The sequence below is a fragment of the Sturnus vulgaris genome, chromosome W, assembly GCF_052056855.1.
Source record: "Sturnus vulgaris isolate bStuVul1 chromosome W, bStuVul1.hap1, whole genome shotgun sequence".
Lineage (NCBI taxonomy): Eukaryota > Metazoa > Chordata > Aves > Passeriformes > Sturnidae > Sturnus > Sturnus vulgaris.
Genome location: NC_142282.1, coordinates 24212092 through 24237097, shown reverse-complemented (window position 1 = coordinate 24237097; position 25006 = coordinate 24212092). Strand labels below are relative to the sequence as shown.

At 44.4% G+C, this 25006-nt stretch overlaps 2 protein-coding genes across 2 annotated transcripts in view; both read left to right on the top strand.

The window, feature by feature from the left end:
- LOC148220043 (endogenous retrovirus group K member 8 Gag polyprotein-like) overlaps window positions 1–677 on the top strand; it is a 119672-nt gene extending 118995 nt beyond the window's left edge. Inside the window, exon 3 of the mRNA XM_088155771.1 lies at window positions 591–677. Coding sequence (XP_088011897.1) covers window positions 591–677 — 87 coding nt within the window. The remainder of the gene's footprint in view (window positions 1–590) is intronic.
- Window positions 678–1141: 464 nt separating this feature from the next.
- Window positions 1142–9065, top strand: LOC148220042 (endogenous retrovirus group K member 5 Gag polyprotein-like). Its single transcript, XM_088155770.1, is given in 4 exon segments — window positions 1142–1190; window positions 1723–2880; window positions 7204–7923; window positions 9061–9065. Coding segments are annotated over 4 exon segments (1932 nt in total).
- The last annotated feature ends 15941 nt before the right edge of the window (window positions 9066–25006 follow it).

Below are 25006 nucleotides of genomic sequence, written 5' to 3'. Positions count from 1 at the left end.
TCCAAAGAAACATTTGACATCCTCCCTTTTGGATGGGGAACCATTCCAACACTGTTGGCGGCCTAGTAGTAGCTCTGGCTCTGCATCATGTCTATAGAAAACTACCTTAGTTATGTTAAAGGTCTGTTCAAGATTACCCTGTCCTTGGCGTGACTATAGGAGAAAAACAAAATCATAAATTTTGACGTTGAGATAAGCAAGAACAAAGGAAAAGACATCTGGGGAAGCAAGATCCTGTTTAGTTGACATACCGTGTCCACTTCAAAGAGTATCTTACACAATAACTAGACTGTAGAATGATAGATCTTAGATGAACCAATAGAATTACTATTAACATATATACGTCTTTTGCGTAACCAATCGTACTCTTTGTAACAAACTCTAATTAACCACTGAAAACGTAAAAAAATCATCTCTTTGTTAAAAATAAAGACTCTGCTCTTTGCATTCATATTGAGTGCGTGTTATTGATTCCTGTTCTCCAGCATGAAAACCCCAGCATCTTGCTGACCCCGACGTGATGATCCGAAGGGGCCAGACTGCTTAACAGACGGACTTTTATGTGGAGGGTCTCTGTGCGTGCCGCCTAGGAGAACGTTGACTTCCGACAGCGGTTGCGACCGGGCGTCCGAGAGAGGCGCGAGTGGCCACTGTCGACAGGTGAGTCGGAGCCTTAGACGGCTGTAAAAAATTTGCTGGATGGGAAACACGGTATCAGCTATCAAGAAGGCTACTGGTGATGCCTTAATGAGACTTGCCCAAAAGAAAGGAGAGACTGTTGATCGGTCTTCGCTCGTGAATTTACTGTATTGGGCTAAACATCGTGGTTTTTTAAAAGACTCTACCGATGTTTTTAAAGAGACTACTTGGCAAGAAGTCGGGGCAGATTTGTGGGAAGCTATACAAACTGGGAATAAGGAGGTAAAATCCTTAGCTCCTACGTACCGGCAGCTGCGCATGTTAATTGAACAAATGGGTGCTGAAATTGAGCTGGAACTCGCAGCACAGACCATGGTCACTGCAGTAGCTGGTAAACTCACCCAAGAGTCTGCTACTGTCCCACCCGCGTACGTGTCAGCCCCTGCGGCCCGTGGCCCCTATGATGATTTAATACCACCCTGGGACCCTACCAATGTTCATAATGTGCCTTCTTTGCACCCCCGGCACCTACGGCACCCTCTGCGCCCTCGGTACCTACAGCACCCCCAGTAACAATGAGCGTAGCGCCCGCTAATCCCACTAATACTGACCCCGTGTTACATCTGCCCTCACCTCCCACTTTCGACCCAGCGACTGTGCCTCTTCCCGAAGAAACAGAAATGGACACGGACGATTTACAGTCCACACTGCAAAAGCAGACCGAAACCATGCTTGAACTGTTAGGTGAAATGAAGCGGCTTGATAAGGGTTCCAAAAGTAAAACGATTCGGGAAGCATATAAAAAGGCCCATAACACCATTCTCTCCGGCCTCAAAACTTTAGAGGAAAATTCTTTTTCTGCACCGAATACTTCTACATCTCAACGCCGACAGAACATTATCAATTTGGTTAAGGCGGGGGAGTGGGATATGCCTACTGCAAATCAATTTCTAACATCTAAAGGTTTACCCCCAATAATGCTTTCTGAAATTGAAAACACAAATGTTTCTCATTCTACAGAAAAGGAAGGGATGGGATTGTTAACTACCTTTAATGACTCTTTTCAGCGTTGGTGGAACAAAGGAGGGGAGGGAGGCTTGGGAGGCTCGGGAGGCTCAGGGAAAGGTCCTGACAAAACTTCCATCCCCAAAGACCCTTCTTTTGACATGAATAAGAGGTGGAAAGGAGTGGTAACAAATGCTGAGTTGACGGGAGATTTTCAGTTTGTCTCAGCTCCGGTGGTGCGAGGAACTGGTGGTAATAATGCTTGGCAGCCCTTAGACTGGCAAATGATAGCAAGGGTTCAAAAATCTGTAATGGACTACGGTGTTGATAATCGCTTGGTAAGGCGGCAAGTAGAAGCATTGCTAAAATATCAAGAACTCGTCCCTGCTGACCTTAGGGCTATGTTTGAGCTTATACTAGGACCTACTAGTTATATGTTATTTTTAGCAAAGTGGCAACAAAGATTGGAGCTTAAACAATTAGATAATGTCAATTTGCCGCAAGGTGATCCTCTACGCTTTGCCACGCTAGATATGCTTATGGGAAATGGTCAATTCATCGATCCACAAAGACAGGCAATGTTAGGGGCTCGCATTTTAGCTCAAAGCAAGTCTGCTGCTTTAGAAGCTTTTAACAACTTGCCCCAAGTAGGTAAGCCTCGACAACCTTATTTACATATTCAGCAAAAGGAAGATGAATTCTTTTTGTCTTTTGTGGACAGGATTAAAGAAGGAGTAGAGGTAGCACGAGATGTCCCTCCTGATATGAAAGATACTTTAGTAAAAGAAATAGCTATGCAAAATGCAAATGCCACCTGCAAGTGATTATTAGCAGCATTACCAGCTCATATGACAATAATACAAATGATTGAACAATGTTCAAGAGCCCCTTTAGAAATTGAAAAGGACAAAGCTCGAATTCATGCTGCTGCTTTAGCTGCAGCCATTACTCAAGCACACAAGCAAGGGAACGGGGACAAAGGCCCTCCCAATACATGCTATAATTGCCGTCATACCGGACATATTAGAAAGCATTGTCCTTCAAGTTTGGCAAAACAACAACAAAATAACCATACAAACCTCACATCTACATCATTTGTCGGCACTTGCCGCCGATGCGAAAATTTTGGCCACAAGGCAAATGAATGCCGATCCAAATTTAAAAAGGATGGGACACCGTTGGCGGGAAACGAGATGAGCCGCAAGGGGGGGGGCGGCGAACAAAAAGAACCCCTCAGTAGCCATGGCTGTCTCTACAACATGCTCCCCGCCACAAAAAGGAGCGCTGGAGTCTATTTGGTAACTAGAGACTCCGTGACTATTTTTGATGATTCTGTTACCGTCATCGATAGTACTACCAAAGGTCCACTAGGTGGCGGTATGGCCGCATTATTGCTAGGGAGCTCGTCGGCCACTTTAGACAGCATTTTCGTTTTACCTGGTGTAATTGATGCTGATTATAGTGGTATTATCAGAATAGTAGTGAAAGTCTTTTCCCCACCAATGTTCATTCCACAAGGTAGTGTAATTGCTCAACTTGTTCCTTTTCTTCCCCAGGTTCCAACAGCTACTAATTCACAAAGATCTGGTGGTTTTGGTAATACTGGACCCTTAATTGCCTTTGCTCAAGTCATGACTAGTGATAGACCGACCCGGCAAGTAACCGTAAAATTGTATTCTGATAATATCGATGATTCCGAAATGCTTGAACATTCAATGATGCTAGACACTGGGTCAGACGTCACCATAATACCACTAACTGCTTGGCCTCAGCAGTGGCCCACTACACTCTTAAATGAGCAAATCTTAGGAGTTGCTGGAACCACCCGTACTTTACAAAGTTAGGAATTAGTAGAAATTACTGATAAAGAGGGAAACAAGGCTGTAGTAAAACCTTATGTACTAGACACTCCTCTTTGGATCCTTGGTAGAGACACGCTTAGTCAATGGAATGTCATTTTAACCAACCAACATTTTCAGGGGCGGCCACTGAACCGATAGGTGCTCGACCCACTATACAACTAACATGGAAATCTGACCAACCAGTATGGGTGGCTCAGTGGCCCATCACTAAAGATAAATTAGAGCATCTCGATTTATTAGTACAAGAACAATTAGCCTTTGGTCATTTACAACCTTCTATGAGTCCCTGGAATACCCCCGTTTTTGTTATATAAAAAAAAATCGGGAAAATGGAGATTTTTACATGACTTAAGGGCAGTCAATAATCAAATGCACTCTTTAGGAATTCTGCAACCAGGTTTGCCATGGCCAGCTGGTTTACCAAAAAACTATCACCTGTTTATTATTGATATCAAAGATTGCTTTTTTAGCATTCCGTTGCACCCTGAAGATACCAAACGATTTGCATTTAGTGTGCCCTCCATTAATCACAGTGCACCTATGAAAAGATATGAGTGGGTGGTACTCCCTCAAGGTATGAAAAATAGTCCTACAATTTGTCAATGGTTTGTAGACCAAGCCTTACATCAATGGAGACTTAATAATCCAAATTTTCTAACATATCATTATATGGATGACATTTTAGTCGCAAGTGAATTTCCATTACCCCACTTAAAACAAAAGGAATTATTGCTAGAATTAGAAAAGTGGGGATTGAAAGTGGCAGAAAAAAAGGTGCAATTCTCCGACCCTTGGTCTTACTTGGGCTTTAAAATAACACAAGCTCGCTTTGTGCCTCAAAAGGTAACTTTACATGCAAATATTGAAACAGTCAATGATGTGCAAAAGCTTCTAGGAGACATTCAAAGCATACGTGCATGGGCAGGTATTTCAAATCAAGACTTAGATCCTTTAAGAAAATTGTTACAAGGTTCAAAGGACATTAATGATAAAAGGGAATTAACCCAAGAAGGGAAACAAGCACTGCAAATAATTGCTAAAAAGTTGCATTGTACAACTGCTTTTAGGTTTGATCCTACCATACCAATAAACCTTTATATCATTAACTACCCTGCTGAACAAATGGCTATAATTGGGCAGGAATCATTCAATACTTTCTTCTTATTGGAATGGGTGTTTTTAGCATGTAGCCCCACTTCCTCTGTTACAAGACGTATTGATCATTTAGGATCCTTAATTCTGAAAGCACGCCAACGAGTGCTTACTGTTTTTGGAGTTGATGCATCTTCTCTTTATGTGCCCATAAATAATTTGTCTCTTTGCACTGAATGGCAATCACTATCGTATACATTCACTACAGCCACTATTGGCTTAGAACTTGATAATCATTACCCGTCACATGCCTTGTTTTCCACTAACCTCCCACTAAAAGGTCAAACATTGTGAAACTCGAAGCCAATTCCCAATGCGATCACTGTTTTTACTGATGCCAGTGGAAGGACCAAAATGTTCGGATATGCAATATGGAAAAATGGCAACTGGGATGTCGTAGTTTACCAACATCCGGAAGGATCAGTACAATTACTTGAACTCAAGGCTGTAACCTTAGCTATTCAACACTTTTGACTTTCAAGAAATTAATTTCATTAGCGATTCCTTGTATGTTGCCTCTATCTTGGAAAGAATTGAGGACGCATTAATAGGTCGAATCTCAAACTCCATATTTTATCATGAACTAGTTCTTCTAGTAAATGTAATTAATATCAGGCACCATGCCTTTTTCTCAACACATATCCGCAGCCATCTCAATCTACGAGGGTTTTTATCAGAAGGAAACGCCAAAATTGACCAAATCGTATCCTCACCAGCCATTGGACTCAGTAATTTTGACCTTGCCGTTGCCTCTCATGCCTTTTTTCACCAGTCAGCATTAAGCCTACAGAAGGAATTCCATCTAACAAAACAAGAGGCACGAGGTATCATAGCATGTTGTCCTGATTGGGCAAAACTTCCCCCAATCCAGTTACAAGGAGTGAACCCTTGTGGTCTCCACCCTAGAACATTGTTTCAATCAGATGTCACAATCGTGCCATCATTTGGACGCTTTAAACATGTACATGTCACTGTTGATACCTGTAGCAGACTAGTATGGGCAACGCCTATGATAAACGCCAAAAGTAAGGCAACCTGCAGACACTGGTTAGAAGCTTTTGCAGTGCATGGTGTCCCACAACAAATAAAAACAGATAACGGTCCTAATTATGTTAGTTCTACTTCACGTGAGTTCCTACGTAGATGGAACATTACCCATGTCACAGGAGTACCTCACAATAGTACTGGGCAAGCTATTGTAGAACGCAAACATCAAGACCTTAAACGCCTTTTCTCTGCTTTACAAAGGGAGGGGAATGTCACCCTCTCTCCACAAGAAATCGTAGCAAAAACATTGTATGTCTGCAATTGGAAAATGTGGATGGAACACCCTGAGCTAAAACCCCAAATGTTGCCCATTACACTGCATTTTTGCAAGGATGAATCTTTGACTGTTCATAAGATACAAGTATCTGTATGGGAACCCCAATCACAACAATGGACTGGTCCCCACCAATTATTGACATGGGGACAGGGTTATGCTTGTGTATTAACAGGTGCTAAACCTAATTGGATCCCAGCCAAGTGGGTCAAGCCTTGGATATCAAAGATTGAGGAAACTGGAGAAGACACGGAGCCAAATTCAACGGTGGACAAATAGAGTGCAAGATCTCATCCCGATCCCAATCATTATTCTCAAGGAACCAATAAGAACACACCCTAATATCCCAGACTTTCCAGATGTGATTGATTTGCATAGACTAGTACAGAAATATCTTAGGTCTAGAATACAAGAAGTATTATTTCCTCTTTGCGGTTGTGTAGTATGGAAATTAGGAACTTTCTTACATGGAAATTGTAAAAGGGAGTATAACTCCAGTGATATTTATACTTGCTTTTATGGATGTAATGAATGTCAGGAACGCCAATCAGTAAGACCTTTAGAATCACTTAGAAAGTGGTTAAAACTGCCTGATTTAACTGTTAGTGAAGCTATAAGCTTATTTGAATCAATAGAAGAAAGGAATTTAGCATTGCATGCGTGGTATATTTTAAATTATACAAAGCTAGTTGAGACTGCTTGGTGTACTATTATTATATCTAGCCAATATACTGTTGCCTGCAAAATCCATAGCAATAATGATGCTAATTAAGCTACTAACACTATGTTTGACTCTTACCCAGTGCTTTTCGCAATCAATCAACCTCCCTCAAGAGAACTTCTGGATCGCTTGGGCCAATAAAACTGGTAACACAAATTTTTGTTTACATCTTAGTGCAGCCACTGACCCATTTAAAACTTGCCTCATTGGGTCACCGGTACAACCACAAGAAATTACTATAGCCCCCCCTATCAATTGCTCAGAAGAAAAAAACAACAGTCACTGCCTGGCAAAAATAATCAAATCTCTAAATACAACCCTGCCATGGGATCCTCAAGAGTTAAATTTACTAGACAGCCGAAAAGCAAATCACTCCGGATGTGTGTATTTTGGGCAGACTAGTTGGAACATTAACGAATCTAAAAAACAAGTCTGGCTAACCCCTCGTAAGTTTTACAATAGTAGTGAACATTGTGGATCATCCCCCTATGGGTGGGGTTCAGGTCATATTCACTTAGACATTTCTAAGCCCCTTTCCCTACCTCAAGGCCTATATTTAATCTGTGGAGATAGAGCCTGGCAAGGAATACCTCATCATGCTTATGGGGGTCCTTGTTACCTTGGCAAGTTATCTTTAATGCTACCCTCTTATAATCATTTGATTGCCTGGAACATTTCCAAAAATCGAAGGGAAAAACGACAAGTCTCGGAATTAGATGATAAATGCGATGATGAAGTGGAACTATGGAGTAGAACCGCTCGATTTTTTGCAGCGTTACTACCCACAGTGGGAACAGCACAAGCGCTAACTGAGATCCAACACCTAGCGTGCTGGACATCTAAACAGGCCAATGTCACTACACAAGTTCTGTCCCAAATGGCTCAAGATATGAGTAGTCTCCGACAAGCTATTCTTCAAAACAGAGCAGCTATTGATTACCTTTTGTTGGCCCAAAGTAAAGGCTGTGAAGATTTTGAAGGAATGTGTTGTTTTAACTTGTCCGATCATAGTGATTCAATCCATAAGCAGCTAGAATGGCTTCAAGATCACGCTAAGAAGATTACTGTCAATCACAACCCCCTTGATGACGGGTTAATGTCTTTTGGGATTTCTGCATGGGTAAAAGATATCCTTAAGATAGGAATTATTATTGTAGTAATTGTAGTAATTGTGTTATGTATGGGACCTTGCATCATCCAGGGTTTTTCCTTTCAAATTCGACGTATGGCCAATGCTGTTCTTGAAAAGAAAGGGGGAGATGTTGGCGGCCTAGTAGGAGCTCTGGCTCTGCAGCCTGTCTATAGAAAACTACCTTAGTTATGTTAAAGGTCTGTTCAAGGTTACCGTGTCCTTGGCGTGACTATAGGAGAAAAACAAAATCATAAATTTTAACGCTGAGATAAGCAAGAACAAAGGAAAAGACATCTGGGGAAGCAAGATCCTGTTTAGTTGACATACCATGTCCACTTCAAAGAGTATCTTACGCAATAACTAGACTGTAGAAAGATAGATCTTAGATGAACCAATAGAATTACTATTAACATATATACGTGTCCTGGTTTAGGGCAAATTTGGGAGGAAACCTCTGAATGAGGTCCCTCGGGAAAAAGGAAAAGGAAAAAAAAATTGGGGAGAAGTGGAAAAAAAAGAACTGTTTATTCAACAGGCAACACACTTCCCAGCGCAACAATGAACAATATCAAACAGCAAAACCTCTCGCCATTCCGAGGAGATGGCAGATTTAGAAGAGTTCTATCCGTGGGCTGCCCGGCTCACTCAGTCTGCTCTCAGTCCCTCTGGTGCTGGGGAATGCCGCGGCCCAGGCCAGGCCCAGTGGGCCACAGGTGTGAGCTCTCCGTGCTCTTCTGGGTTTTCAGTCCAAAGCAGGTTCAAACAGTTCCAGGAAAACAGAAAAAAAAAGGGAAATAAAAAACCCAACAAAAATACAATCCAGCGGCTTCTCTGCCTCAGCTAGCCAAAAAACTAACCAAGAGCAAAGGAGAGCTCTCTCTCGCTGTCCACCGCAGACAACACAGTCTGAGAGCAGGAATGTGGGGGAGCCAGTGCAGTCTCTGATAACAAACTCTGCACTTCTTCTTCCCCCCTCTGCGCTTTCACTCCTGGAACCAGACTTAAAGTTGCAGAATTTAATATTCAACACCAACAGAACAGAAGATTTGGGGATATAGGCATCATACAGTCACCCCAAGACAATACGTCTTTTGTGTAACCAATCGTACTCTTTGTAACAAACTCTAAGTAACCACTGAAAACGTATAAAAATCATCTCTTTGTTAAAAAAAAAGACTCTGCTCTTTGCATTCATACTGAGTGCGTATTATTGATTCCTGTTCTCCAGCATGAAGACCCCAGCAAACGCTGCTTACATAAGAGGTCAAATTACTGTCTTCCATGTTAGTTCTGCACTGTGCTCAGCGGAGCCTTTCTGGTTTATTGGCCTTTGACTTGGACATAAAGCTGAGTCTTGATTCAAGAAAAATCAATATTCACACTTGTTTTCATTTTCACGGGCATTGGCTTGGTCTCCTAAACAAAGAGAATGATGGGGAATTTATGTAGGTGTTCAGATAGGTAACATTCTCTTTCTGCAACCTGGCATTGTATTTTCACTTGGCCTGTTACCTCTGGCTTTATTTTATCGGCTCAAATTATTAGGAAGAGTATCAAACCTCCAGCTCTAACCACAGTCCCACTGCGAGGTGTGTGAAGGCATGTGCATCTGCCCCTCAGGTCCATACTGCTCTTCTAATGTGCCTCTGATCGAGCAGGTAGGAAAGACTGTTGCATTTCCTAGATGAATTGTAAATGGTAGATTCCGTGACCCCTGCTATGCCCTGTAGCTTGGTCCCTCTCCCCTCCTGGCCATACAGGGCTGGCTGGGATCCAATTTCTCCCCGCCCCCCTTTTCAGGCCCTAGAAAAGATCTGTGCCCCCTGACCTCTGTCTCTTTTTCTCTTGCTCCCTCTTTTCCTCGCTACCCACGAGAAATAAACCCTGTAACTTCATCAGGGAAAAGAGCCCCTTTTGTTATCTAATTTACATCCATGAGGCAAGGGCCCAGGGAAACTTCACCCTAACACCTGAGCTAGACCAGAGGAAGGGCGAAGAACCCCATTTTAGGGCTGAGAAAAAGCCTCAGTTGGCGCCCTAAGTGAATGGTCTCTACAGAGCACCCCACGTTCGGCTGTGACTCCTATTTTCGGGATTCAAGAAGCCTTGGAGCTGATCAACTAGCTTAAATTTCTTTTAGCTGCATTTTGTGCAGTTCGAAGACTTTTAAGCACGAACCGGGAGCCTGTCAGAAGCCCAGGCAGGTCGGTTCTGGACGTAGACCCACTACAGTTACTCAGAAGCCTCTGCCTGCAAGAAAAAAAAAGGTGACTGGAAGCCTCCTTTCGCAGCGGATGGGTTCCTGGAGCTCCGCGGGGGGTTCTCACCAGTGGCATTTGGCTGGCACGGGCACAGCTCTCGAGGAGAGAGACGGCGCGGGCGTGTGAGAGGTGTGCGCGCGGCTCAGTGTGCCCGCGGCAAAGTTGTGTGGTGCGCGGACTGGGGGCGCTGGACGCAGTCACCCAGGCACAGCCGCAGGCAGTCAGATTTGATCGGTTTCAAAGAGGTGGCACGGAGGGTTTTTTTGCGGTTTTTTACTCTTTTTGTGGGTTTTTGCAGCGGGGTCAGTCCCTACAGCGCTGCGGGTGCCACGTGGGTTTTACCGACAGAAACGGCAAAATTAACATCGGCTCCGCATCCAGTAAAGCCTGAAAACCGTAGTGTACCTGGCACGTTTTAACAACTAACTCTCTTCCTGTGTTTTTAACTGTAGTCAGGTAGATATAGTGGCAAATTGTTAAACATCATGGGCTTACAGCAATCTGCCTTACAAAAGAGTATAAGAAACCAACTCAGGGAAATATTAAGTTCAGGAAATGTTTTAATATTGAAGAAAAAATTAGCCCGTTTTGCCAGCTGGCTGTCTGTTGAAAAATCTGACCTTGAATTGCAAAATATAAATTCGATTTCATTTTGGGATGAAATAGGGGATTTATTAACTTTAAAAGTGGAAAATGGAGATAAAACAGCTTCTGTATTCCTCCTGATTTTCTTACAAATTCGGAAACTTAATTCAGACAGAAAACAACAGAGAGCAGCAGCAAAACGGTTCAGACTCACCTTCCCTTATCCCAAAATCCTATAACCCGGACCTGGAGGGGACCCACGGGTCTCCCTGGGGGGGGCAGGGTGCCCAGCACTGCTGTGGCTGCTCTGAGTCCCTGGGTCCTCCCCGGTATCCCGGTTCTGATAATTTTTCGAAAATTGTCAGCCCTTCTTCCTTGTTCCCTGCCCCTCTGGGGAAGGGCCACGTGGCTACGCCTGAAGGTGTCGGGGTCCCAGATAGCTCTGGCCATGCCATACAGCCCGTAGGGGGGGGCCCATATGGTGGCAGCCACGTCTCTCCTCCTTCATTCCGCAACCCCCTTCACCCTCCGTTCCCTGCCTCTAAGCCTGTCCCCTCCCATAACCCATCCCTGCCCTCGGCTCCACTGCCCCTTCCCCCCTCCAAGACCCAGCCCTGCACGGCACCCAGCGACCCCGCCCACAGGTGTTGCAACCCTGGATCCCACCACCCCTCCCCCGCTCCGGTTTCACATTGCTTCCGTCCAAGCTGCTGCGGGGTGGGGGAGGACAGTGGAGCCCATGCTGAGTTCAGTGCCGGTGGGGGTGGGGAGCGGTTAGCTCACAGCCCCTGCGGAACGGATGGTGTCCCCGTGGTGGGGGGGGGGGGGGGTGGGCAGCCCCCCGGTCCGGGTGGGGGGGGATGCACAGCCCTGAAAGTCAACACCAGGGAAAAGAGTATATACCATCAGTTGCTCCTGTAGTTTATCTTGGTAAGAGGAATGGTAGAAGAAGTTATCAACCTTTGTCCTATCAAGATAAAAAAGGAAATTTGTGAAGTACAGAGAGAATTTGGTAGAAATAGTGACATCTTTAAAGGCATGATGAGAGCCACCTTTAACTCAAACGAACTGGTTCCATATGATATCAAAGAGCTTTCCCAATGTCTGTTAACTCCTTCAGAATATGATCTATGGGAAAGCCTGTGGAAAAGATCTTTGAAAGTGCTTTTACTAGAGATTTTAAAAAGCTCCGATGATGCAAAAGATGCTGATAAAAATGACATAACATATGAACACCTATGTGGGGAAAAGGATTGGCATTGCCCCAAAAGACAAACCAGAGTACTATCCAAGTCTGTCCTGGATAAAATATGCAATGTTGCAGAAAAGGCTTTTAATCAATTACCAAGAGTAGATACTAAAGGGAGTTATGTTAACATTAAACAGTTTGCTTCTGAGAATTTCTTACAGTTTGTGGACCGCCTTCGTGCGCAAGTGGAAAGACAGGTGTCTGATCCAGTGGTACTGTCACGATCCGCTATTAATGCAGAGCGGGGGTCGTGATGGTTCTTTTGATCTCAAAGGTGCAAACAGGCAAAATGCAGGGGACAAAATCAGTTTATTCAACAACAGAAAATCAGTTTAGTCAACAACAGCAATGCATTTCATCAAATGCCAACAATTCAGTTACGGTAAAGGGGAGAGGTACAGGATAAGGAAAGGGGAAGGAAAGGAAGGGATGGGAGAATAGCTACCAACAGACGAGACGGGCGTCCTCACCGGTCATCCGATAGACGAGTCCTCGTCCGTGGGGAGGTCTCAGGGGTCTTCATCAGTGGAGAGATCTCAAAGGGTCTTTTCCAGAGGGTCGCTCTTTTATAGTCCTTCTCCAAAGCGAGTGGCCTCTAGCCAAAAGGTGGGAAGATTTATGGACCATTGTGTGGTGCTGCAGGAGACAGGTACGGACAAGCAGTCCTCAGTTGATGCAACACAGTCTCTGGTTGGTGCCACGACAGCACGGTCCAGTGAACACAACACACCAGCACACAGTCATGAGCATCCACCTTGGCCCGGCCAGTAAACCATTGTTCGGAGTCAGTCTGGGTGGGGTCCTCGAGGTCTCCTTGCGACGGTCGGGAGGCAAAGTCGAGGGGAACTTCGGACCGACCCTTACAGGTACAAGCTGAATTAATTAAAGAGATGGCTCAAAGGAATGCTAATGAAACCTGCCATGGGGTTATTCTTGGCCTTCCCCTAGAGCCAGCACGTAGCTTAGCACAGATGATAGAAGCCTGTGCCAGGAAAGCAGAACTGCTCAGTGGACACGAGAGAAATCCAGGACTGGCACACCCAAAGACCATGGCAGCTGTAACACCAGAAGCCAAGTAGCAACCAATGTCACCAGAGCAGCTGCAGCACATCATCTGCTTCCAGTGCAAGCAGGCAGGACACTTCGCCAGAGACTGTCCACACGACCAGAAACAGAAGAAAACCAACAAACAAAAAAACTCGCTTTACAGTGCGTACCCGCCATTAACACAATAGCCCGCTAGGTTATAAATACTGTGGGCTCCACACTCGCAAAAGACTCTCTCTTAATAAACAAAAGGGGGAGGATGGGATAGAGGTTGTGGGGATGCATGGCAATGAAAATATTAAATGTTTAATTAACAAGGTTTGGAAGCCACTAGGCCGTTTTAGGCTTGTGACTAACAAAGGTTTTCATTTCAGGTCACCTGATTGGACAGTCATAACAGTGGACTTACCTAACAGTACACAGGACGTGACGTTAAAACACATGAAACTGGACAGTGAGTTCTTTGTTGTCGGGGACACAGCACACAGACCCCCAGTGATTGAGGTAGCTCCCATGACCATCAAGGGAAGCATAACTGGCCTCATTCTCCTGGCACGATGTCCTCTACCACCATATTACCTGGTTGAGGGACAAATCCTTGCCCAGGCCACTCCTGTTCCACAGGAGGTCCCAGTAGATGGAAAATCACCTGAAGTCTACTGGGCAGAAGTGGTGGGTGAGGACAAACCTTCTCTGGCATGCAACCTAACCCGTGGATCAGATCACTTCCATGTGGAGGGGGTACTGGACACGGGTGCAGATGTGACTATCATACCCGAAAGGATGTGGCCGTCACATTGGGAACTTCAGCCTGTGGCAGGCAGAATCCAGGCTGTAGGAGGAGTCAAATTGGCAAAAATATCAAAAAGCATCATAAAAATTGAGGGGCCGGATGGAAAACTGGCTAGTATCCATCCATATGTTACAGACTATAAATGCCCTCTATGGGGGAGAGACACCATGTCCCAGTGGGGGGTAAAATTGATTATTCCTAAGACTCCTCGGGATTTTTAGAGGCAGCCACTGTAGAGCGCCCTACGCAAAAGTTGAAATGGCTAGATGATACCCCAAAGTGGGTAGCACAGTGGCCGATGAGTAAGGAGAAGCTCAGGGCGCTTGAGGAGCTTGTGGAGGAGCAATTGGCTAAAGGCCACATAGAAGAGACCACAAGTGCGTGGAATTTCCCGGTTTTTGTGATAAAGAAACCGGGGAAGGACAAGTGGAGGCTGCTCCACGACCTCCGGGAAATAAACAAAGTAATTGAGGACATGAATGGGGTCTCTCCAACCTGGAATGCCTTCTCCAACAATGCTTCCTAGAGATTGGCAATTGGCTGTTCTAGACATCAAGGACTGTTTCTTCCATATTCCCCTACATCCAGAGGACGTCCCACGGTTCGCCTTCTCGGTTCCTACCATCAATCGAGAAGCCCCAATGAAGCGCTATCACTGGAAAATTTTGCCCCAGGGATTAAAATGTAGTCCCTCCATCTGCCAGTGGCATGTGTCCTCATTGCTGTCCCAGGTGCTTGCCCAGAGAGGGGAGGCCATCATCCTTCATTACATGGATGATGTGCTTGTGTGTGCCCCCGATAACTCTCTACTCCAAGACACACTTGACCTAGTGGTTAAAGTTTTAACCTCTGCTGTATTTGAACTGCAGGAGGACAAAGTCCAAAGGATGCCACCTTGGAAGCACCTGGGGTTGGAAATTACTGCACGGACCATTGTTCCACAGAAATTGGAAATTAATTGTAATCCAAAAACCTTAGCAGATCTCCATTCCCTGTGTGGGTCATTGAATTGGGTTAGGCCCTGGCTAGGCATCACTAATGGGGACCTAGAACCGCTCTTCAATTTATTGAAGGGGGAGAGAGAGCTGCTTTCTCCCAGGGAACTGACCCCAGAGGCAAAGACGGCAATCGAAAAGGTACAAAAGACTTTAGGAGAGAGGCAAGCTCACCGTTACCAACCCTAGCTGCATTTCAAATTCATTGTCCTATGAAAACTGCCACACTTACACGGGTTAATATTCCAATGGATCAAGGAGCAGAGAGAGTCACTCTTAATCATAGAGTGGGTCTTCCTCTCCCACCAGAGATCCAAATCTATCACTAAGCCACAAGAAATGATAGCTCAGCTGATTCGGAAAGCAAGGATGACACTGTATGAACTAGCTGGTTGTGACGTCACATGTATTCACCTCCCAGTCAAACTGTCTGAGGAGGGAGGAACTCTCCTGAAAGATTGAATAAAGAGATGTTTGAGCACTTGCTCCAGAGCAATGCCAGTCTCCAATTAGCCCTGGACACCTTCAGAGGACAAATATCAGTCCATGCCGTGTCTCACAAGCTGTTCAATGAGGAATTCCACCTCATTCCTCGTGAGGAGTAGGAGACCACTCAAAGCTCTCACAGTGTTCACGGATGCATCTGGGGCGTCCCTCAAGTTGGTGATGACTTGGAGAAATCCTCAGACTCAGCATTGGGAAGCTGATGTTGAGTTTGCGGAGGGGTCACCCCAGGTAGCTGAACTGGCAGCAGTTGTGAGAGCCTTTGAGAAGTTCTCCGAGCCAATCAACTTGGTAAGAGACTCAGCCTATGTAGCAGGAGTAGTGCCCAGGGAGGAGCAGGCAGTGCTCAGAGACATCGAGAATGAGCAGCTTTTCAGGTAGCTTTCCAAACTAATTTATTTGATTTCTCCTAGAGATCACCCGTTCTATGTGATGCATGTGAGGTCACACACAGATTTGCCAGGTGAAATTGCAGAAGGGAACCGTCAGGCAGACTCCCTTGCAATTCCCGTAGAACAAGTACGCCTTCCTGACATCTTCCAACAGGCAAAGCTGAGCCACCAGCAGTATCACCAGAATACACCAGGTCTAATGTGTCAGTTCCAGCTAACACGGAGTCAGGCTCGAGCCATTGTGGCCACCTGTCCCAACTGTCAGCTGCACACCATGCCCTCAATGGGCATGGGGGTAAACCCCCGAGGTCTAGGCAGTTAGGTATGGCAGACAGACATCACACACATTCCTAGTTTCGGTCGCCTCAAATATGTGCATGTTAGCATTGACACATATTCAGGTGCAGTCTGTGCCTCTGCCCACGCAGGAGAAAGGGCAATGCACGCCAAAAAACACCTAGTGCAAGCCTTTTCAGTATTGGGGATCCCTAAGGAAATCAAAACTGATAAGGGCGCAGCGTATAAGTCCAAGGAGTTCCTGGAATTCATCCAGCAGTGGGGAGTGGAACATAAAACTGGCACCTCTCACTCCCCCACAGGCCAAGGTGTAGTTGAGCGAGCCAATCAGACGCTCAAGCAGGTTTTGGCTAAACAGAGCAGTTCAACTGTGTGGATGTCTCCACAGCAGAAGCTCTGCAAAGCCATGTTTACTATCAATTTCCTGAATTGTTCATTTGAGAAGATGAGTCCACCTGTGGTATGTCACTTTAACAGTGGTAAACCGTTCAAGTTATCCCAGCATCCTCCAGTTTTGATTAGGGACCCAGAAACCTGGAAAATCAAAGGTCCCTATGAGCTCGTTACGTGGGGGTGTGGCTATGTGTACGTATCCACTCCCTCAGGCCCTCGGTGGATTCCCCAAAATGGGTAAAACCGTATGTCCCCAAACATCCTGCTCCAACTGAGGGGAATGAGGAGCAGGTGGCTGTGGCTTCAAAAAGAATAGGCCACCTGAAAAAAGAAAAAGAAATCCTCCTAAAGGATGACATTCTGGCAGATAGAGACTTTTAACAGGTTTTATAATGTTTGTCTTTCCTTTTAGAGAAAAGCTTCTCTTCTCTCAGTCCCGTCATGAACCCCATCCAAGCTGTCTTCCTCTTAACACTGAACATTCTGGCAGCTGCATGGATCGTCCCTCAACCACGTCAGAACATTTGGGTGACCCTGGCACAGACGCTCCAACAAGAAAACATATGTCTGTCCGCAGCAGCAACAGCAAACCCTATGTCCACCTGCCTGGTAGGAATCCCATTGAAGGCTGGAGAATATTCAGCCAGTTTTGAAACAGAAATGTCCAATGAAATTCCTGAGTCACACACCATTTAATCACACAAAAATCATAGGGAGCAAGCTGGAGTAAGTTAAAACCCCATAGAGGAGTTGCTGCCAAGTTTGCCCAAAGCAGCTCAGGAACCCCAAGAACTAGAGCTGTTAGGTTCCTACCCAGCACAATATTGCATTCACTTTAGGATCTTCCCAAAACCTTCTAGCATAAAAGAATTCCACAACATAATGCAATATCGTGGGGAATTCACTGCCAAAATGTGTTGCAATACTGTAAGCCATATTGCAGCAGATACCCCAACTTATTCAATCCCCAAAAGCCTCCCAAGGGGATTGTTCTTAATTTGTGGGGACCGGGCGTGGGCAGGGATCCCTTCTCGGCTCTTAGGAGGGCCATGCACCTTCGGTCGGTTGTCCCTGTTGGCACCCAACGAAACCTTAATTAACGATTGGATGCACAAAAACAAATCGGGTAATAAAATCCAAAAAAGAAGTGCAGACAATTTGGACCCAAACTGTGATTCTGAAATTTTCCATTGGGCCAAGTCAAAAAGAATTGCTGTGTCCCTGTTTTTTCCGTGGGTTGCAGCAGCTAAAGCTCTAGTCGAATTGGGCCACCTAGAGTGTTGGGTAGACAAACAGGCAAACTTAACATCCACCGCAATCAGTTCCCTCCTAGAAGACGAGGAAATTACCAGGCAGGCCACACTACGAAATCATGCTGCTATAGATTTTCTCTTACTACTACACGGACATGAGTGCCAGGAATTTGAAGGACTTTGCTGTATGGACCTGACCTCGAGAGCTCCTAACATCCATGCTCCTCTCCGAAACATGAACGACTTGATCGGACAAGTGAATCAAGAATCTGAAGATTGGTTCAATGGACTGTTCAAAGGCTGAGGACTCACAGGGTGGTGGACATCTATAGTCAAAACAATTATGTTAATTTTTGTTATTATTTTCCTTGTAATAATGGCGTTCGGGATCCTACGTCACTTAGTTTTCAAGGCTATTAATGGTCTCATTCCCTCTACCTCAGTAGTCAATCACATAGATATGAAAAACTTCAAACAATCGAACCCTCCCACCAACTGCAAGTGGTGGGCAAAACCATAATTTGAATGAAACTAATATCCTTCTTTCAACTTTGTTAAACAAAAAACCGGGATATGTTGCATTTCCTAGATGCGTTGTAAATGGTACATTCCGTGACCCCTGCTATGCCCTGTGGCTTGGTCCCTCTCCCCTCCTGGCCATACTGGGCTGGCTGGGATCCAATTTCTTCCTGCCCCCCTTTTCAGACCCTAGAAAAGATTTGTGCCCCCTGACCTCTGCCTCTTTTTCTCTTGCTGCCTCTTTTCCTCGCTACCCATGAGAAATAAACGCTGTAACTTCATCAGGGAAAAGAGCCTCTTTTGTTATCTTATTTAAGTCCATGAGGCAAGGGCCCTGGAAGCCATTACCCTAACACCTGAGCTAGACCGGAGGAAGGGTGAAGAACCGCATTTTAGGGCCGAGAAAAAGCCTCAAAAGACCTCCTGGGTGTGTGAACAGTGCTGCTTCCTCTATGGCTTCAGAGCTGCTGCTAAGATCTTCAGGAAGGAGATCGGTATAATACCAATTTTTAGATAGTTTTTTAAGTTGCAAGTGCTTGGCTATCTTAAACATCTGAGTTCCTAGAACTTTGAATGAGATCGAATCTATGAGTGAAGAGATGATGGTGCAGACCAACTTCTGATTCCGGTGATCCAAGAATCTGCACTACTCCTTTTACCTTCTGAATAAGGCATGGATGTGATGGTATGCACAGTAATACTGATGTGCTATGGTTTTTGAATGATAGCAGTCTTCCTTTGTCCCATTCCTAAACCGTGGGCATTATTTGCCTTAACCTTGTTCAGTAGGGACATTATTCTATATTCTTACATGAAGTGGAAAGCACTCTTTTTCCATACCTTCACACAACAGCATTAAAACAAGGCCTAAGTAGTACAACCAATGTTCAAAGATGCTCTACCTTTTAAGTTGACAATACAAAATTCATACCTTGTTCTAATTTGATCTCAAGAAGAAAGGGTGTTCTCCAAATACTCCTTCAGCTCTTCCTCAGAGCTCACCGTTTACCTTTTTTCTAAAATTGTACCCAGAACACTTTCATCATTTAAGGCCACATAAAAAAGCTAGTAAAAATGGTTTCGTCGATACTAACATCTCCCCAACTATTTAGGATTCAAGGAAGTTAATTATGCACATATATCCTACACCCAGAAGAGAAAGCTACCTCAGCAAAACTCATCACCTATGAAAATATTCCTAGATAAGGAACACCTCTGACACTGCCACCCCAAGTTGGTTGATGAAACAATGAGACCCTCACATCCAATCAGACTCTAGACCTGCACAAAATCTCGTAATAGCAACTTGCAGCCACTTTCTACGGAAAGCAGCAGTGATCTCTATCACTGTTGCCATACCAAGAATAAGACAGGAATGTCCATTCAGCGTGAATCAAGCAGTTAGCAAAAATGCACCTGACAGAATGAAACTGAAGAGTAGAAATTCCCATCTAAAAGTCAAAGATTACGTTCTTAATTTTATAGCAGGTATTTGGAATTTCAGAGGGCTCTTTGCATTAAGAAGTCCTGTCTTTATAGCACACCCTTGTTTTTATGTTTCTACCTGTATTATGGACACAGCATCTTCAGCTGTGCAAATGTTCATATCCAGCACGGTCATCAGAAGGAAAAGAAGAACAAATAATTGACATGCACAGAAGAAATACTGATTTCATGTAGGACAGCACTCCCTTCATTACCGGCATTTGTTACAACTTTTCCACATTTCAAGTAAAAATACCAACTACTACTGTGAAACCAAACGGATGGCTTACTTTTTGAACAGAGTAAGGCGGAGGTTAAAAAGGAATTCCACTTGTTATCTCAATGTTTTGTGAATCCTCAGATGCATTTTACTCTAATGACACATTGGACCACGGCTATCACAGCCAAAAGCTGTGGCACTCAACTTGCACAACTGCCCTTTCTCCTGATATTTGCCCTCGACCAGCTCATACTGGATGCTCATTTTCTCCACGCACTCCACATTAGGGCTGTCTGAATGCTATGGAACTGACCACAGTCAAAATTCCAATCTTTCATAATGCAGTGTGACATGGAAACATGACAGAGGCCACGTGCTGAATCCCAGCACACGGAACAGATGCCAGCAGTGCCTACAGACCTTTGTCTACAGACACCAAACAATACCAGCCAAAGAAATCAAGACATTTTCATACACAGCTCTTTATCATTATGCTTCAAAGTAGCAAGGTACTTACAATCGCAACCAACTTCTTTGCTGCCATACAGGCTACAAACATCCCAACAGGATGTGCTCTGGAGCAAGAGAAGGCAGACACAGAGAGGGAAGGCATGCTGCAAGGACACAGAGAAAGGAAGTATCTCCAATACTTCCCCTCCTCTTCTCATACTTCCCCTCTTCTTCTGCAAGAGTTAAAAAGGAGTATTTTTGTATGCTTGAGAAGGGATCCATGTCAAAATTAACTTTTGATTTCCCCCAGATTCATTCTAACCAAGCCAGTTCCTTCTAGATCTCACCATGCACAGGTGTTTGTACTGGCCAAAGGAAAGCCATGCCACAGGCAGCTTCTTTGGCTCTTACTGCCACCTCCAAGCAACTGAGAAGGTATGTGGGAACACACGGAACAAAGAATAGAGCAAACATGCACTCTCAAAGCAACTGTCTGCCTCATCGTTGCCGGGGAGAAAAGAAAATATTGCTTGAATTCCAGACTGTTCTTAGGATTTCCCGACCTACCTAGACTTTTGTTTCAATTCTCCAGAGTTCTGCACCATTCGTTTCCATCAGATTTGGCACGTGTTGGAGGCAACAAGGTGCTATCAAAGTAGGAAACAAGAGTCAGGTATCCTAAAATACAAACCAGTCAGTACTTCAAATATAAAATTATGAATGGGAATATCCATACTACTGGGCTTTCTTTTATTTACAGCCATCTTGGCAATGATAATAAACCTGAGATTGTTGTTGTTCAAGGCCAACTGTTTACTGCCCGATAAGGAACTAACTGTCATCTACCTTGTTCCTACATCCACCATAAAAAACCTCCCTGTAAAGATCGTAATGCATTGCACCCACACCAATGCGTCTTGTGTTCAGGATGGATATTCAAACGTAGCGACGTTCAATTTCTATCCAGACTCCTCTCTTAATTTATTACGCAAATAAAATCCCACGCCATGGAGAAAAATATGCCTTGACAAAAGCACCAACTTCTAGCTCTCCACCCATATTTGCCCATTTCTACTATGTCTCAAGATTTACTTCTCCATTCCTCCGTTTTTAGAGCCTGATCTCCACCTATTAAGTGGAGCTGGGGCACTGAAAATCAAGAATGCATTTTCTCCATTCAAAAGAGCTGTACAGAAATAGATGTAGTCCCTGCTTTACTGCTGCATTTAGCAATCACACATTGACAGGAAGCAAAGTGCATTTTGTAGCCAAGTCCTTCATTAAGTCCAGCAACAATTGTTTTCCTTTATGCTATACCCTCTTTTGCCATACCCGATATATTGCAAAACCTTCAGTCTCTGTTCAATGAGTACCATTTGCTCCTTTACCAACTTTTCCATATTCACAGTTGGGGGATTCTGTATTTCTTCACTTGCCATAAATCCTCTGCAGGATGGTAAGTAGATATGTAGAATGGAATCACATGATATATGTGATCTCATATGTGATATCACATAGAAAGAAAAAAATGATCAAGTATTACTTTGATAGAAACCAAAAGTGAACACTAGCCACTTTGTGTTGCTCATTGTCCAATAGAAGACTGCCACATTTCTGACCTGAAACTCTGAACTACACACTTCTTTTGCATGAGCTTCCAGTCCTTGACTCTCCCTTGCCATTTCATCTGATGCCAATTTTATTTCTCAAGCTCTGATTTCATTTGATTCAAGAGTAGCTTGGCAGTTTTCCTCTCATTATCCAGCAGTGCTCTCTTTATATTCTGTGTATTAAAAAATAAAACCAGAAGTAGAAGCAGCATACGACATGCAAAAGCAAACAAAAAATTGTCTCTACTACAGAAAATGTGGGGAGAAAAAACCACAAATGAAAACCAATACCCTGCCAAGTAGAAATTTCTTCTATATTTCAGTGATTGATAGGCAGAAAAAATGAATTTCATTTGGGGAAAGAAAGACATTCTAGTAATATTCAGACTGCTATCTTGCCCCAGGTAAAATATTTACCATGGCCTTAGTGTTAATGAGCTTGTGAACATCAGCTGCCAAGAGGAAGGACATGTCCTCCAGTTTCACAGAATACTTGGTCAGTACATCTGCTATCTGTGCAATCAAAGAATACAGAAAAGCAACAACAATGAAAAGTAGAACTCAAATATCAATTTCTCAAGTTAAAATCTACATGAAAAAGACAATTTTTCCATTCAAGTGAATTCGATTTAATTAATTCATTAACTACATAAGTATCATTCTCACATTCAAGAATAGAATTCAAAGAATCGACATTGCTTCTTCTGAGACATTGAAGCCTCAGTAGATCGCAAATTCAAATCTATTAGGACAGCATGAAAGCAACACCTGCTACATTTAGTACATGTAAGCTACAAAGACATCTAGAACAGCTCTAAAAGATGAACAAACCCATGAACTTTGAAGAAGACACTAGCAAGAAATGTGGAAATAGGCTTTGTCTGCCCAGTGCTTTTCCCAAAAGCTTGGGCACTCCTTGGCGTCACTGAGCGTCTCTGTCTCATTATTCAGCACCTGGCTTAGGGTAAAAAAGGATGCATGCAATCACTTCATTCCTGTTCATGACATAAACTTACTGCATCATCATGGAAACCATTTACTTGGAAATATAGCCTAAAAAATAGGTGTCAGACTGGGTACATATCTAGATTGCTATGAGCAAAACCAATTTCTTTTTAACAGGAAAGCCATACAATATGCCTGCCATGGCAAATATTAGTCTACTAGCCCTGCACTTCAACGGGCAGTGAGCAGGTCATTACACCAAATTTACGTTTGGCAAGGAGACAGTCTATTTATTACAAGCCCCTAGTTCTAGAACCAAGAATTCAGGAGTTGCTCATTCCCAATGAAAATCTGTCCATTTCATACCTTTGGGGTTTTATGCTTCTGTTCTTTACCTGCCTTGAGTGTGGCTTTCTTGTGAAGTCACTGATGGGTGTTTTTCCAACACATTTCTGCTGATTACACGGTAATTGCATGGCATCAGCAGACTTCTCTGAATGTCTCTTTAAAGTATGCTTTTTACTCTTCTTAGAGGACCTTGTATTCTTCTTTCCTTCACCCAAAAGGTGGGCTAAGTGAGCCTTCAAAGAACCATCATCTCAACAATTAGAAACCTTTCAAACCTACTGAATGAAGAACAGCGACAAAAAAAAATTTAAAAAAACTAGTACGCGAAAGACAGCAGAAGAGAATGGTAAAAAAATGAATCCTACATGCCACATGCATAACTCTCTTCAATCGAGGCTATTTTCAAAATGAGAAAAAAAAAAAAAAGATCATCTTTTCCTCAGAGAGGAAAAGTGGAGTAACTGATTTGTGTTGCCTTGCTTACAGTTACCAGAAAAGTCAACAGCAGAATTGAAAACTCCTGAAGCTGGCTAACTACACCTCTAAATGTGTTACTACTGTGTTATGATTCTGTCTTCAGTTAATAGAACCTGATATACAACAGAGATGGGATCACATGGAGATGCATTGGAGAGCCTACGCTGGAGGTAACACATTAATTTTTTACTCAAATCCAAATTAGAAATGTTGAAAATGACCTGGGGCCATTTCAACAGCCAGCAAACTGACTAACACAACCAACCTTTGGCTTTTATTCAATCCTTTGCTTGTTTTACCTGGGCCTTGAAGATCTGTCTGCAGCCTTCCTCTCTGCAAATATATCACACTTGTCCAATTGAGAACCCATGGCTCATCTCAGCTGCTTGGCGAGGTCTGCTTCCAGAAGAACTGGCAACTCCAAGCTGGGAGCCAAGAGACAACACTTCACTTGGAAAAGGGTCTTCCATGAATCCTAGAATCCCAGAATGGCTTGGACTGGAAGCGACCTTAGAGATAGATTATCTTCTTCCCACGTCCTGACATGGGCAGGGACACTTTTCCACTAGTCCAGGTTGCTCCATGTCTGCTCCAGCCTGGCCCTGGACACTTCCTGCCATGGGGCTCTCACACAGCCTCTTTGAGCAACATGTGCCAGGCCTCAGCACCCACACAAGGAAGAATTCCTTTCCAATATCCCATCTACCCCTGCCCTCTGGCAGTTTGCAGCTATTCCCCCGTGTCCTCTGAGTCCAGACCCTTTTCCAAAGTCCCTCCCCATCTATCTTGCAGCCCCAGCAGGCGCTGCAAGGGGCTTGAAGGTCTCCCTGGAACCTTCTGTTCTCCAGATTGGACACCCTCAGCTCTTCCAGTCTGTCCTAGAGCAGAGGAGCTCCAGCTTTCAAAGCAGCTTAGCAGTCTCCTACCCGTGAAACTCGATGCCACCGCGGGCCATCCGGGCCCTACGGCTATCGCTAATGGTGTCACTCAGGGTCACTCCCAGCTCTCTCCCCGCCCCCCATGGGGCCTGAGGCGATGCTGCTCGGCTGCCACTCTTGCTGCACTCAGACCAACGGGAGCCGGGGGGCCAGCCCAGCCTCATCCACAATCCGCAGTGTCCTCGGTGGCTGCTGCCGGCTCATGGCGGCATACACACCTGGAAGCAGAGCTCCGGAACATAGGATCATAGCCCCACATTTGTGTTTGTCCCTGCACAAGGCAGGCCAGAATTGCCATTCCTGGACTTTTCAGTTCAGCAGGAGAATGAGAATACACCTGCCCCATGGGGGAGGAAACCGCTAAAGACACCCTCATACGTGGTCTCTCAACTTAATGCCTAGGCACTTGCCAT